Source organism: Patiria miniata, unplaced genomic scaffold (genome assembly GCF_015706575.1).
Source record: "Patiria miniata isolate m_02_andy unplaced genomic scaffold, ASM1570657v1 HiC_scaffold_26, whole genome shotgun sequence".
In the NCBI taxonomy this organism is placed as follows: Eukaryota; Metazoa; Echinodermata; class Asteroidea; order Valvatida; family Asterinidae; genus Patiria; species Patiria miniata.
Genome location: NW_024037065.1, coordinates 9412646 through 9429545, shown reverse-complemented (window position 1 = coordinate 9429545; position 16900 = coordinate 9412646). Strand labels below are relative to the sequence as shown.

Below are 16900 nucleotides of genomic sequence, written 5' to 3'. Positions count from 1 at the left end.
CATATGATTATGAGTGATTCCTGTATTTACGACAGTGTCAACGTACCGGAAGAAGTGCCATGCTGGCAAGGTTGTCGTGGAAGTGTAACTTGTGACAAAGTATTTTCACAACTGACAGGAACGTTTTATCAATTTTCTACTTGAAATCTGTTCCAGGATCAACTCAAAATGCATGACGGCGGTGGAGCGACGAATCCCATCAAAATCTTCGCCAACATTTTTATCTCGTTCGTTGGAGCCGGCGGGTTGGGACTTCCATACGCATTTAGAACGGTAAACATGCTCAAAATCTGCTTGACCAGTTGCAATATGCATGCCTTTGTTTCGAATTACCTGACGTAAATATGAAGTTAACTTTATTTTGATAAAACTCTGAAGGACATTACATGACTAAATAAGTTACAAATTTAGGTTAATGTTCATCTTAAATAATCAGTTAATAATATTGAACAAGTTGTTAAACATGTTATGATGTTAAAAGAACGTACTAGCATGACTAGTGGCTGTCGTTAATGTATCGTTAGGTCAGCCATAACACGATTTTCAACTGCTATTGTTACAGTAGGCCTATTGCAAAATCACCATTGCAAATCTATAGTACATGTAGTACTCGTTCAACCAGAACCCTTCGGTAGCTAGAATAGTTACCGTACACATTCGACTATGCCGGGGATCAGGGTTCAAATTTGCTGCCGTGCTGCTATTTTTTTTTTTTAATACTATAAGTATAAACAGGATAAAGCTTTCGTTACTTTCATGTTTTTTTCGTAATCCTCGGCTTTGGAGGATTTTTTTCTAAAAGGAAAATAAAGTCCGAGAACCATTCGGTTTAATGATAGTCTGGTTCCAACAGCGAAAGATCTTGACGTTGAATACTATTAGGTCAGGGAACCAAACGATAGCAGTTGAAAATTGCCTTATGGCTGCCGTAACAATAGCCACTGTGTTAAAAGAACTGTGAACCGGTCACACATTTTTTCAGCTCTTATTGCTTAAATGCTGGCACTTCCTCAGCGCACGTGCATTTATACAAGTATGCTTTATAACATAATAAATTATGTCACTGAACTGAGTGAATTTTTGGTTGTTTTTTTCCCCTAAAGTACATCATGTAATGGTTGACTTTTCTTTCTTTATTGTTTTAAATTGAATCCTACATTTTATTGCAGAATATTTTGTCTCTTTAATTTTTGATTCGTGGCTCTGGAGTCTGGAGGATTATTTTTTTAAGGGAAGTAATGTCAGAAATTGCTTTTAGGTCTGATTCCCATCTCCTGAATACGAAGTCACATCGACAATGTAAGCATGGCATCAGATGAAGACTCATCACAGTAAAAATGTCCAAGTCCAAAAAAACATTGACTGCTCATGTCAAACGGAAATGCCAGTACGAGAGTACAAAAACAAAATCAGGGACTAGTTCACAGTCAAATATACACTGCCTTCTATTTTTGAAATAATTTTAGGTCTAACAGTACTTGTTGCTTTTTCGCTTCTCTTGAATTATTTAATTTGTTTAAAAATCTTTCATTTGGATGGCGAAACAGGTCAATTGTTAATTTCATTTGCTCTGTCTGTATCTTTTCTGTCTAGGCTGGAATTTTGGAAGGCGTCCTAATTCTTGGATTTGTATCAATTGTGAGGTAAGATAACAACACGTGAAAGTAAGTAATACGCAATGATTCAGCTGATAAAAAAGCTGATTGAAACTTTCAATTTAAAAACAAATGCTTAAAAGTTGGAAAAGAAGACGTTCTTCTTTTTGGAAGAGTTACATGTACACATGTACCTAATGAACATTTATGATCTTTGCTTTTATGCATTTAATTTTTTTCCTTTTTTAACACCACTCAAAATCCCAAGAAGAATGTTCAAAACCTAACCTGGTGAAGTTTTTAGCTCAGTGAATATTACACTCAATATTTATACCACTGTACCGAGATACGTGTACGCTCTTTAATCAGAGTCAATTTTTGATAATAATTTGATAGGTTACTTTGTGGATAAATGCAAATGGTCCTGTATACCTTAAGCCATGCTTGTTTAATTTAATAGTTTGTTTCAGTTTGCTTTTCATTAGTTTGGTTTTCCAACATGTTAGAACACCTGGCTAATTATATGTATCAACGTTTTTTTTAGCAACTCTAATTATTTCCTATTCCTTCTGAAGAACAAATATAGGCAGCTGTTTGAAAATAAAGTGCAGCTGAAATGTCAGTTGTGTACACGTACATGCGTAATTCTCAAAATAGCTGTATAGTTTTCTTGATATTCATATTAGACAAAGAAAATACATTTTGTAAATACCAGTGAAATTTCCATTTACCCCACCCAATGTAGAAAATCATGTAGAACCCCAAAAATAAAAAAAATCATATAAAATAAACAAAAAAACACCAAAAAATTATAAACTTAAGGTGCCACCTTACCCTAGTTATTGCAGACAGGTTTTGCAATTTCGTATTGACAATTTTTAAATGGTACGAATACATGCCCTAAAAAATAATTATAAAACTAATCGATAATTATCCCATCTATTTTATGGCTATAAAAATTTAGAGCGAAAAAACAAGAAAAATTACCCACCCATCCAAGCTATTTTTTGTTCAGTGTAAAAGGAAATAAAAGTTTTTCTTGGTCTTAAGGTAATTTCTGATGTGCTCATTGATTGATTTTGTGTGTGTGCTGAAAATGATTATTCTTGCCAGTGTCAAAGCCATGCTGATGCTGATCGACTGCAAGTACAAGCTTGAAGAAAGACTGGATGTCCGCCGGAAATTCAAGATAGTCAGCAAGGAGAAAGAAGACGATGTCGAAGGGAAGGAGTTACTGAAAGACGTGGACGGGATGTCGGGGGAGGCTTTGACTCAAAACGGAGGGGCGAGCGGTCAACAGAGGAAGAACTCAGATGATTCAGCCGTAAGTGTTAATCAGATGCGATTTTCCCCAAGTCTTGGGCAGTGGATGTGTCTCATGTGTCAGTGGCTACCATAGTTTTTATACACTCATAGTGTCTGGCAAGTCAGTGGAGGTGGACCGTGTGTTTTACTTGAACTTGGCCGCTGTACACTGCCGGCGCCGTAGCAAATATTACTCCATGCCAGGGCCTCAGAGTGTTGCAAAATATGAAGTTACAGTGAGAAGTTACAGCGAGGAGTTATGTACAAATAATAAATGGTAATTTCTGATGTGCCCTACTGTTCCACTTCAGTGGGCACCAAGCTTGCTCTAGGATCCCAGCTACTTGCCATCCACACAGGATGCAACTTCACACTTCATCGATTTCGCTTTTGTGGTGTTAGACTTAATTTTAAAATTCGTTTTGTCTTTTTTAAAATGGTGTTTTTCGGTCAAAATAACCCCGGCGTCAAGTGGTTAACTTTGCAGATTCACTGTATTGTGTGGTTTGGTTTCCTATGCATTTCTTTGTTTTTAATGATATTTAATTAATTTTTTTGAAAATGTAATTATTGCATTTTCTTTCTTTTTAATAAGCATTGTTTAACTCGGTTGTATATGTCTATAGATTTTTAAAATATTTTACAGACTCCTCCAGAATAACAAATGGTTAAAGACCAGGCTGCCTTAAAAAAAAAAAACAATTACTGAAATTAAGCCTGTACTTTTTCCCTTTTTTCCCCTCCTAACAGGGTGCCAAGAATGAAATAGACTATGGTGATGTTGGTGAGTATTTAATAGTGTTCAGTATTACGATAACATGTCATAATTATATTATTCGTTTTCACCTGTATTTCTGCGCTTGCTGTTAAACCAGTAGTTTACAGTTCGTTAATTCCTAGGAATGAAGACGCAGGAAAACACACACAGTATTTGGAACAAATACTTGGTCATGTCATTAAGACCGGTTTATTGACTTTTGCAGTAATTGGAAATGCACACACAAAATGCCTGTAATAATTGTAGAAATGTGTTTGGACAAAACATGCTTGCTGCGCAGTCAAATTACCGCTGAAATGTTTACCTGATGTAGTTTATCTATCGCACATGTTGCCCCCTCATTGCAATCAATAATTCAATTATTCATTTACTTGTTTAATTGATAAATAGTTAATCAACCCTTGTTTAACTATTAACTCTAAGTCCCTAGGCATTTTTGCTAGGATGTAACCTCAATCCTGCAAAATCCCCTGATGCTACCATGTAAAAATAGCATACAGCCTCAATCCTGCACAATCCTCCATCATTTCTTGAATGTGGTCCTTGGAGGGGTGACCACTGCCTCAATCCTCCAAAATCCTCTGGAAATCACTGTCAGTATGTTGAGGCAGAGCCAGTGACATCCTGGAGCTGTGCGGAGGATTGCAAGTTACCTAGGCCTAAATTTAACAAGGTCCAGCCCAAGACCATGGCACATTGTATCCTAAAAAATCAGCCACAATTTTTGTCATATAGCCTCAATCCTGCAAAATTCTCCCTTTTGCAAAGAGGATTTTGGAGGATTTGGGAAGGTTAGGGTTAATGAATTGGTAATGAACTACTCTGTTTTATAATTGTTGAGCTGAATACTTGTTGTTTGTGTCACACCAGGCACATGGCATAACACATGTTTATTTTGCAAAACATAGTGCTTTCATCAAAGTTCTGATAGATATACGCATTTTTCCACACTCTCCTCCAGTTATTCAATGCTGTACTGAAAGTTCTTCGAATCTCCGGGGAAACATTGTATAAATTATTGAAAAACTTTGTGTATTTTCTTCCTCATTTCCACTGAAATTTATAGGTTTCTATGCACTTGGAAGCAAAGGCAAAGTTATTGTTGACTTCTCTATAGTGATATCCCAAGTTGGTGAGTAGAACAGTTCCAAAAATCTTTTTTCTTATAAGCCAAATTGACTGAGCCATGTGTCATCAGCGGAATAAAATTTTACCCTCGACAGCCCAAAATTTTGCTTGACAAAACCGCTTACAACACAAAATATCACATAGTTTATATTGCCAGTGAGTGGTTCTCAGCCAAGTTTTTGATTAAAACATAATTTGCTTAGCAGAAACAAAATAATTTTGTTCTCCACTTAGCAGTTTCGTACTTATTCTCAAACTCTTATTTTAATATCTCATATAATTTGTCACAATAATTGCAATTTTGGGTTTTTTTTTAATCGGAAACAGGTTTTTCCTGCGCCTACCTGATCTTCATCTCCAGTAACCTGGTCACGTTTGTCCCCGGCCTCAGCAAACACGGCTGGATCGCCCTGATGATGGCACCTCTGACTCTACTGTGCTTATTGAGACATCTCAACCGATTAGCAGTCTTCAGGTAGGTGGTCTTGTTAATCCTTCGGTCAATTTCCTAGATGAGCTAAGCAGAGAGTGTTTGCTTACCAGCCTGAGCAAAATCGTTTGAATACTTAGAATTCATACCTGACATTTCATTTGGGGCTGTACCAATTTCACAATGCTTCAAAGTACAGAAATTTGTAACCAGTTTGCGCCGGGATTATTTTAACAAGAACGGAATGAGGATGAATTTTCACTCAACCTCAAGCCGGGCGGGTTGAAGCCATCACCCTTGGGCAGCACAGTAATATTTCCGGCCTCGCTCACTGCGAGCGGGTCACTGACAGATGTTTCGACTTCGCTCCCTGTGTGTTTATCCGTCATCCATTCCGAATACGACAAAGTCTTTGCCTGTATACAGATCATCCAGCGCGAACTGGTTACCAACTCTACCTGCTCAGCAACAATTTAATTGGAAACTGAAATAAATAATTGACATGCCTTAGCACAGAACTTTTGCTGAACTTTTGCTGGTAACAAGCCAAAAGTAAAAAAACCTGTATTTTTGAGGTTTTTTATTCAAATACGATGTAAATTAAAACTATTGATTACAATACTGGCCAGTGTACGTACCTTGTAATTTTGTCTTTTTTTCTCCAACCAGCTTGTTTGCAGACTTTGCCAATATATTTGCGTATTCCGTCGTCTTCTGGTTTGACTTTGAGCATGTGCAAAACGTTCGGTAAGTAAAAGCAAGTCGCGTCAATCGTAAGATCAAACATTCTTTGTTCAATTTTTTGTTTGTGTAGTAAATTTGTTTCAAATTTGCATTCCAAATTTTTGTTTCAATTTTCCATTCGTTGCAGTATACACCCAAAACAGATGTCTCTAGTCGGATTCCCATTTTTTCTCGGCATTGCATTCTATTGCTACGAGGTACGTGTGTGTTTGTACTTCTCAGTATTTTGCTATTGCATCATTAACTTTGATATTTTACAAAATCAGCGAAAAATCAGTCTACTTTGCTATTATAATTGATATTATAATAATACGGGAGTCTTATAAAGTGCACGTATCTACCAACAATTAGGTACTCAAGGCGCTGGTTAATTATGTCTATTTTTAAAGACAGTTAAATGAAGTTTATGAGAAATATGAGACCCAATATGTAGCACCTTTATAAAGGGTTTACAAGGTGCTACGGGGCATATTGCAGCCACTGCCAGAAACACCAGGGCAAACCCCTTTCTCATAGCAATAAGCGTTACTGTGTTCTTTAACGTGTTTAACACAACACACGAGATCTACGGCCTTATCTCATCCGAAGGACGAAGCAATAATGGTAAAGTGCCTTGCTCAAGAGCACAAGCACCATGTTCCCACGGTCAGGATTCACCGTCGAACACCGTAACCATTGGACCACAGCATACCACATGTTTTTAAATAATGGTATCTGTTAAAAAAACACATTTGCTGACATTTTGGCTGCAAAATTTATGAACATGAAGGAAGTGTTTTTTAAAATGACGGATTTTTTTCCAGGGTATGTGTCACTTGGTGATCTACAATTATAGGGAGTCAATAAGCTGAAAATAATGCTTGCTCAGCTATCAGTGACAAGGTACCAGTCACAAGCAATGTGCATTACATGGCATTGTGGCTGGTAACCAGTTTTTGCCATATCTTCTCTGCTTAGTGTGTTTGCAGAAAAAGAACATTAAGTATTTTTTAAATTCTTATTTTGCAGGGAGCTGGCATGATTTTGGCTTTAGAATCGTCTGTTTTACCGACCAAGAGGCATATGTTTAGAAAGTAAGTGTTTTTGCATTTGACAAACAAACATTGTTATTATTTCTGGTTACAAAATCATAGATTTTTCAAAATTTTACTCACAGGCATGATGAAAAATCCTTGAGAAGAGAAATAAAGAAATGTAATGAAAGAGTGGATCATGGTTTTGGTAACTGTGATTTTTTTTTTCTTCAGAATTTTTATATTTGCGCTGATCATAGTAACGACACTGTACATCAGTTTTGGCGTGTGCGGATATCTGGTAAGACATTTGCGGAAATTTTTCCCCCTTTTCTGTTTTGTGTCATTCTCCATGCAATTGTGCAATTATCTGAAACAGTTTATTAACCCGCCTGCTATTTCAGCAGTCACGGACGGTCAAAATTCACTTTCACTTTCCCTGCTATACTTTTAACAAAGGCTAGTCACCAGCAGTCAGATCAAACTGGGTCAACAGACAAAGCAGGCAAGTTGAGACAATGCATAGCTGTATCAAGTTACTTTTAAAGCTATAGTCCATCATTTGCAGCCATCCGAAAAAGTAACTGGCGTATTATTGTTGAAAAACATACTTGGTTGAAAGATAGTAAGTGGACTAAACTCCCTGTGAAATTAATCTTTCTGGCAAGCTATCATTTTGAAGTAATCAACGAAAGAAGGCCTTTCCAACGGTGCGTCTTAGGAAAATTTAAATCAGTAGTTCGTTTTGTTATTCGACGCAGCGTGTTGCATTGGCATGACGCACAGGTGCGCGCGGTTGCTATAATTCGTCGGATCAGTGCGCGACATCGCGTATAGCTGCAATTCAAAACAATTCAAAACATGATTCAGCAACATTTGATTTGAAATTGAGATCCTAGAATGCTGTTTTTCTCGGAATATACAGCTGAAGCTGAGCTGAAACTTCATCAGGTTAGTTGTTCAGTATCCGTCATTAGATTTTGAACACTTGTGTTGCTTCAAACGAACAAAATGCACAAATTGCAAATGATGGACTATATCTTTAAGCAGTCCAAGGCAGTCAATCCTACTTTATGTGAGCTGAGAAATTCTTATGGGTTGAAAACAGTCACTTGATTGATTTTTACTGCAAGGACGACTTGACACAGAATGTGTGTTTGCATAGGAGGGTTAAATCTTTAGAATAATTAATATGCCAACTTCGTTTAGCAGCAACGCTACATGTATGTTGTAAGCACAAAACCGATTGGCATTCCCTAAAAGTATTAAATATGTTAACATATTTGCTTCTAAATTTAACCTTTCAAAATTTTTCATAAATGTAGTGTGTGCGCGTTGTGAATGGAGCCTGCCCTTCCACCATTTGAAAACTCTGATTTATTCAAATAGTGTAGGCAGCAATGGCGAATCCAGCATGGGAGGGGGGCATTTTTTTTTAAAGACGGTTTTAAGACGGTTCAGGCATTGATACAGTTCAGTCTAAATTTAGCATCCACCCCCCCCCCCCCCCAGCATTTTGTTTTTCTTCTCACGAATGCCTTTACAAATTGGAAATAATGTACAAAGTTTTGTGTGGTTTGGAGTTTCCTCGGTTTTTTTCTCTCCAAATTCCCAGTTGCGGGTACTGGTAGGCAGTCATTACCATATCTTTAATGACTACCACCAAATACTAACAATTCAAATTTATTTCTCTCTTTTACATTTTTATTTTCATTTCATTTCTTTCTAGTCTTTTGGACCCTCAACAGAAAGCATCATCACGTTAAACCTTCCTGAAGGTAAGTTGAATGCTTAGATATTTGTTGGAAGAACCAGTCTTTAAACATAGCTTTTAAAAGCAGCCTAGCACACATTTTTTTCCCATTCATAAATACCTTTCAGTATAAAAAAAATATCAAAACTTTTCTGTCCAAAAGACAATACAAGTCAAAAATGATAAATTTCCTATGATATTGTTCAACAATTTTACTTAATGTTTTTCAAAACACCCCTCTAGCTATGCTATGGTATGGCCTGCTCGTGAGTAGTCATAAACAACTCCTTTGTCATTGTTCATCCCCATATAACTTGTACTCAGGGGTTTTCCTTAGCGATCGCCCGCTCGCCAAATGTGAGTGAAAACAGCGGCGGGCGAGTCAAAACCCTCCTCTCAGTAGTCCGACGGGCGAGTCAAAAAACTGTTTAAAAAAGATAAAAATAACGAAGTTTTCCCTACAGTATTTTTCAATCAATCAAAATAAAAAGTTAAGGGTGATACAACACATGAATACTTTTGCCACGCCGACCGAAATAAAAACATCGGTAGTTCGAATTCGTATCACTCCATGTATATTCGCAGTGCGCTGTGCATTGAAATCCCAACGACGAACATGAGGCGAATCAACATGTATTTGCCATTACACATTGTGCACACATGCAGCGCACGTGATTTACTTCGTCTGCAGTCCACATGGTACGGACGTACGTACGTTAACATCGTATTCGTATCATACAACGTGGTGAGGAGAAAACTTTCATGACAGTTTCACTGCCAAAACTTGTGCCCGAACGGATTCTTGGGATGATTTCTTGAACACTATCAAACGAATGTACCGAAAAGATGAGGACAATATGAGATTCAAGGGGCCTATTTTGAATGTAAAGACTAGTGAATGTAAAGTGGACCGTGCTCCGGAAAACGTTATGGATTGACGTGACCAGCGTAAGTTCGTGGGTCGCCCGCCCGCAGCGCTTCTTTGCTAGGCACGCTAATTGCACCATTCTTCGCTAGAAATGCATGGCGCGCGCGAGAGATGGTTTTTTTGAAAATACTGGCCTTCTCACTCATTTTCAAACAAGTTAAAACAGTTCAGTTACTAACTTGGTAAACTCCCATTAATACCACGACTGTGTGCAATGTTTTCTTGTTCCTCAAGATAACGCTTTTTTAGTTCGTGTTTTATCAAAACATGTCGGAAATAGAACACCTAAAGCCTTAAGTTCGGAACGAAGCGCACTGCATAAATTTTGATTATAACTTCTCCCCCTATTTGATTCCTGTTAATTAAAGCCTTGCTCTATGTTAAAGCATGGACGATTAAAGAAACATTGACATCACTTAAAAAGGAACTACATGCAATATTATGTACATGATTAAGATAATTGCCGATTGTATTCATATTGCATAATTTATTATCAAAAATGTTATCAAAAATGCTTATGGTGATTTGATTGAAAGTTACTATTAAAACATGTGAGCTAGTGAAAAAGGTTGCGGGCCAGTGAAAACTCTGGTTTACTGGCCCGGCCGGCCAGTAAAGGAAAAAGTTAAGGGAAACCCCTGTCAGCACCCTAGATTGTGATGAACTTGTGGTTTGATTGGAACTCAACTTCATTGCCAGGATTAAACGCGACACCTTGTTTCAACCCCCGATCCGCAGGTATTGTTCCCGAACTGGTCAAGAGCTGTCTGTGCTTCTCGCTGTTCTTCACATATCCTGTCATGATGTTCCCAGTGGTCATTACACTGGAGAGACGATTGATGCACGACAAGCACAAGTCCACATTCTATGGGGTGAGTCTTCACTTGAAATTGTTATTTTGTTAACAATTGGAAATAGACAAGTACAATATTAAATAGTACAATATGAAAGTACAATATTGAATAGAGCATTTGCACTGCACCCCTCTAGCTATATGATGGAGTGTCCAGCTTGCGAGTTAGACTTAAACAACTCCTTTTATGGAGATTGGCGCGTGCGTCGTGCATACTGCGCAGGTGCGTTGTGAATTTAGGACTATTAAAAACTGACTCACTGGTAGTATTGCGCATGCCTACGTGAGGATTGTGAACACTCGACCAATAAAACGGTAAAAGGCACTGGATTTCATAGGAGTCCAAATTTCATGTGACACTGACAAAGTGTTTAAGACCAGCCAGCCATGTCTTTATCATCCATTTATTAAAGACTGGCCATGTGATGGGCTCTCGACCAGTGGGAATGGGTAAACTGTCTTAGGTATTTATGAATATGGCATAATTTATCACAATGCAAAGTTTCATTTCACCAAAATTATAAGCAATGAATGCTCAAATCTACCATTGAGCTGTTGCTGTTAAGCTTTCTGCTGACTGAGTTCTTGTGAAAGAAGCCAAGTTAACACACTTAATAAATGAATTTTCCTGTCTACTTCAGAACATACTTCGCTCAGGCATGGTAATGGTGACGGGCTTGGTTGTTATCCTGATACCCAATATAGCAACGTTGATGGCTCTTATAGGAGCGACATGCTGCACTTTGCTGGCCTTCGTCCTACCTGGCATATTCCACATGAGAATATTCAAAGAGTGAGTCAGAAATTCATTGGTTTTTTTTCAGGCCGATTTTTTTTGCGGATTTTTCATTTGCCCCAAATCTCAATGAAGGTAGCCGTTTTAAGACATGAGTATGAAATAGGTCATGCTTTGTGTATGTAAAAGTTTTGGGGAAAATTGTCAGATCAGTCAATGATTGGCTGAACTGATGCCCGGCTAAGGCGAAATTTCCTCACGAGTATCTGTCTGGCCGTCCCGCGAAACGCCTTGTTGAAGAAACTGTAGACAAGAACGTTGAAGAAGCTGTTGAGAGTGGCTAGCCAGTTGTTGAAGAAGTTCAGCCAGTTTGGGACGTTCGTTCCCAGCGCCCCGGCCAGGACTCGTGATAAAAGCAGAGGGGTCCAACATGCAGCCAGCAGAAGCATGACGGTGAGGAACGTCTGCAGGGCTTTCTTGCTCACGTTGCCCGTGTTCGCGCCCTGCCGGTTGATGAACAAGGCGTGCCGGTGGCTTATCTGTATGATCCGACAGTAGATCATGATGATGGTGAATGCCGGGAACACGTCCCACAGGCAGAAGACGACCAGTTCGTTGATCCATTTGTCGTACGGCGATGAACACACTGCCGAGAAGCGATCGTAAAACACCGGGATGTTAAACGTGAAGGTGTTAGTATCGTTTCGGGTTTTTGCGGTAACACCATGTGGTAATAACTACTGCTTAGAAGATATTAGTTCTGAGAAGAACTTGTCCTGCTTATTATCAACTTGCTAAGTAGTTTTTGTTCTGTTTAGAACAGTCCTGCTGTAAGTTCTAAAAGAACTTGTCTTTGGTCTCAACGTTTCGACTAGCCTGCTCTAGTCATCGTCAGGATGACTAGAGCAGGCTTTCGACTAGCCTGCTCTAGTCATCAAGCAGGACAAGTTCTTCTCAGAACTAATATCTTCTAAGCAGTAGTTATTACCACATGGTGTTACCGCAAAAACCCGAAACGATACCGATACCCCACCATGCAAAGCCTCAAATCTTATATCAGTGAAGGTGTTAGTCATCAGGAATGTTAGCAAGAGACAGCTGAACGTGATGACCGTCGCGACGGCGCGCCGCTTGGAGCACAGCGTGGGGAAGCGTAAAGGTCGCGTCACGGCAACGTAGCGATCAACGTTGAGGAGCGTCACGCACATGATGGACATGGATAGGCTGACCCCCGCTAGCAGGGCGCTGATGCGACATCCCACCGCACCGAAGGGCCAGCTGTCCAACCCTGATGTGATAGTGTACAGGAGAGTCAGGATACCAACCAGGAGGTCATACAGGGCCAGTGAGGTCATCAGGACTTTGGTGCTGTCGGCCAGGCCCTGGATGCGCCAGGTGACGGCGATGGATAAGGCATTGCCGCCGATGATCAGGAGTGCGATGACGAGAAGTAAGGACGTGCGGAGGACAATGAAAACGACGGATACGTCCTCAGTCTGACTTGAAGTGATGTTATCGTAAGATGTGTGCTCTTCCATAATTGGGAAAAAAAAAAAATTTAGTCTTTATTTTTGGACAAACAACTCAAGGCGCAACTTGCAGTCGACAAGCGCCAATAAGCAAATGCATCACAGATCCAATGTTGTTTGAACTAACAGTAGCTGTGATTTCTACTGATAATCAAGAATCAAAATATAAGATGAAAGAAGGATAGAACAGAGGACCATCTTCTCTGTCAGGCAACTTTTCCTCGGATCCGCTGATTTCATTCTTCACGTCACACTTACATGTCATTACAAATGATGAAACACTGCATATAAAAGCTTGTCATGCACTATGCAGTTCCCGTGTTCATATTTGCTGATCAGCAACAAATGATGGACGTCATGATTTCTGTCGGGGGAACATAAGCAGCATCAACACATTGTTAACTCAAGTTCATCCAAGTCGAGTGCTTGAGACTCGGTGTAGTAAAGAGGGGGAAAAAAATCTCCTGCTTGACTTTATCAGAGCAAATGCTTAAGTGAAGTGGGAACAGTTTTCAGATGAGTACCCTGACACACTACTGAGAAAGGCAAGGCAAAATGAATGTCCGATGTAAAGAGAGCATCAGATACAAATTATCTCTCCTTTGGTACGTGCCACTTTATCAAAAGTCGTTTCCAGATGACAGCCGTTTCCAGATGAGCATCTAGACACACCACTTCAGGATGAAGAGAAAAGCAATGGTTCAAAGTGAATCTGTCTGACGTTGATTAAATGCACGTCCACTTGAGTTGTGCTGGAAGACCAGTTTGAACGAGACACGACGTGTACATTTGTATTGCCGACCAAGATTAGTTTGTGCCGATTTGATCGTGACAAACTCTCTGAAAAAAACAAATTAAAACAGGACATTTTAATAATGGTTCCAGAGGCGTGAGGCACATTGAAAACCTTCTCTGCATGCTGTAATTCTCCTCCAAAAAAAATCTGTTTCAAAAAAAATGAAATAAAATAAAATAAATTAGATCCACAGATGCAAACCGTGTTTTGATTGCTTTTTCTGCCCTCAATTTCTGGTGACCACTGGCCGCCTTATTTGATTAAATTTGTCTGTTGCCAGGGACTGTCAAACTCAACATATGTATGACCTTTGCTTGTATTTGTATTGATTGAAAAAGGGGACGGTAGGACGGAAATGATTTAATTAACATATTTCAGCAAACAGGAAAACAAAGTGGTTTGGGTATTGGCCAATGTTTGTCGAGCACTGATTGTTTTTAAAGGGAATGTACATCATTGGATTTTGATGTAATTTTCAAGAAAAGAGCTATTTGAGGGGAAATAATAGCTCAATATTAATTGTGCACTGACATGTTTGACAAGTTTTTTTCGAAAATGCTGGAAAAACCAAGAAAAAAAATGTTCAAGTAGTCTGGCTCCCTGACTCCACTTAGGATGAAATGGATCAATTAATAGATGCCGGAAAATTGTAAGGTAAGGGAACCAGTCTAGCTGGCCTACACCCGTTCATGAACATGTTACCAATAGCAAACCAAATTTGGACTGAAAAAAAATTGGTACATTTGAAGCAGTAGTTGAAAAAATAGTTAGGTTTTTCCAATGGTGGTCGGCCGACCACCGTTGAAAATTTATACAAAAATCCCACTTTTCTTGAAAATGACTTCATCAGGTGCCATAATTTTACAGGATGCTTTAAGACTGTTATTTACCAACATCCTTGTAAGGTATTTTGTAAAAATTTGGTAGTTTTGTTTTTCGATGTTTGCAAATGTTGTATATTCCCTTTAAACTCAATTTGTAAAAAATGTAAATATTAGAATGAAGTTAGTGCTGAAACTGCCTTGCAGATCAGCAGGTGCAACACAGCATTCATCTAAATTGATTTTTTGGTTTCATTTCTAGGTCGCTGACGAGAAGACAGTTGGCGTTTGACATCTTTCTGATAGTCATGGGAATCATTGCGTGAGTACAGCTTGGCTTTATGGTTGGAAAAAAAAAGCTATAGCATTGATATTGAAAAATAATAAAAGCCTAATTTGGCTATTAATTTTCACCTTATAGACTTGGTCTTTTCGAGACGATTGATCTTAATATGTATTGTACAGATTTGAAGGGGAAAAAAAGGATTGTATAAGGGGCGTTTGTTTTTGAATAAAGCCCGTGATTTGACACTGAAGTTATAAAGAAAATATTTAACATAATGGATTTCCTGTGATAACATAATCATGACTTTGAAAAAAATGCGGCCCTTATTTGTTCTGTTCATGTTGTGATCCGTTATCTTAACCTCAAATCTAGCTTTTCTTCTTATAATCTATGTCTTCATACTAAGATAATAACGCGGTGCTAAAAAATAACGTTATACAAATGTCTCAAAGCACTTAATAATTATTATTGACCATTGGATCAGTTTTATGTAGCAGTTTAAAATCAGCGTAATCTGCCCCCTGTTTTCAAAGGCGCTCATTCATACTCCTGGGTGGAAAGAGGCAATTGTGGTATAGTGTCTTGCCCAAGAACACAAGAACCATAATCCACATAGAGCAAGGACCCAGTAACCACCGCAACATGACAACTTTCTTAACTTGAAACCTACTGTTTGTACAATCTTTGCCTTTTATTTTTGTTTTCAGTGCGTGTTTTGGCACTTGGGATGCCCTGAAGCGACTGTTCCCGGGTTTGGTGCCGGAGAATCTTATTTCCCTCGGAACAACCTCAGACGCACCAATGTCTACGGGGGACTTGCAACCTATCCTGGGTCTGATGAATGGAACAGCTGACATATAGTATTGACAGAAACAGTGCTGTATCATATCAATCAAGGCAGTCACAAGTCAGTAACAAGTCAGTAACAAGTCAGTCACGTGTCAGTCACATGTCAATCACATGTCAATCACAAGTCTTCCAGTCTCCTAAGTCAAGTTACATGCTATTCAATACGCCATTTGCGAGTAACCTTCACCCTTTGGGATTTACATTTGAAAAACATCGGTACACTGACTTGTTTAGAATGCTTGGCACATTTTAACTTTGAATTCTCCAGACCAAAGACACTGTTGCTAATCACATGATTCGGGGCAAGCTCTTGCATAGTTACATAAGAGACGCTCAGCATCGATACATTGTTCACAATGGGTGAGAATGGCACAAAGACACCAGACTATGCCGGAGCTGGGGGTTGCTAGCATAAGGCTTGGCCCGAATCACATGATATAGTAACAGTCTCTTTGGTCGGGAGAATGCAAAGTTAAAACGTGCAAAGCATTGGATTATTAGTCAGGGTTCTAGATTTTATTCAAATTTAACACGCAAATGGCTTATTGCATTGTGGCAAAGATATTCCCTTGACACTGTTCTTACCTTGTTACATGTGGCTTGACTTGATTATCATTTTCGTGGTGCTGCTTAACAGTAAGCAGAAACGTTGTGCTAACTAAAGCAGAAAAGTGTGCTTACCTTAAGCACACTATCATTTCCGTGGATGCACATGCATTTCTGTTGTAACGTCACTATTAGCAACTTTTTCCACTGACATGACTGAGGTAAGCGTGCCTTGTGCTGTGCTTACTGCTTACGGTCTCCACGAAATTGAAGGAGGCTCTGTGAGCTGAATATGTGCTATCGTGTGCTAACCATGCGCTATGAAATTGGGCCCCGGAGACAAGGTCACAATATAAAACCACAAGAGAAAGGAATCTTGCAATTCGGGCAATTCACAATGCAGTGCGCCACCAAGAGTTTGCCATGGAGAGTCCATTTTCAAGTTTATGGTTGACAAAACACGGCCCATTTGAATGAGTGTCAGTAGACAACTTGAGCTTATTTGTTATAGATTGGAGCATAGCGTTCTGCCGCCTCACAAAAAACACCATATTCATAAAAAGAAAAGAAAAAGGCAAACAGATACTCGAATCATAGGCTTACGAAACAACTGACTGGAAAAAACTAACAATTTCAAATGTCCCGCGCTGCGAATTTGTCGACCATCTCCTACAATGCACTGGGAAAAATGAACTCTCCGTGGGAAACTCTTGGTGGCGCACTGCATTGTGAATGGCCCACATTGCTTGGATCTTGCAGGACTGAGGACTTTTTGGCTGATTTTCATAGTCACGGTAAAGCTGCTGCATT

At 39.1% G+C, this 16900-nt stretch overlaps 1 protein-coding gene across 1 annotated transcript; it reads left to right on the top strand.

Annotated features, from left to right (window-relative positions):
• The first annotated feature begins 4 nt into the window (after positions 1 to 4).
• LOC119733808 (amino acid transporter AVT3B-like) lies at positions 5 to 15782 on the top strand. The gene is made up of 15 exons (XM_038207178.1): positions 5 to 273; positions 1594 to 1643; positions 2709 to 2919; positions 3651 to 3684; positions 4745 to 4810; positions 5134 to 5281; positions 5906 to 5983; positions 6108 to 6177; positions 6989 to 7053; positions 7228 to 7294; positions 8723 to 8771; positions 10413 to 10546; positions 11169 to 11320; positions 14672 to 14731; positions 15403 to 15782. The coding sequence occupies exons 1-15, from the start codon at positions 169 to 171 to the stop codon at positions 15554 to 15556; spliced, it is 1443 nt and encodes a 480-aa protein (XP_038063106.1). The 5' UTR covers positions 5 to 168; the 3' UTR covers positions 15557 to 15782.
• The last annotated feature ends 1118 nt before the right edge of the window (positions 15783 to 16900 follow it).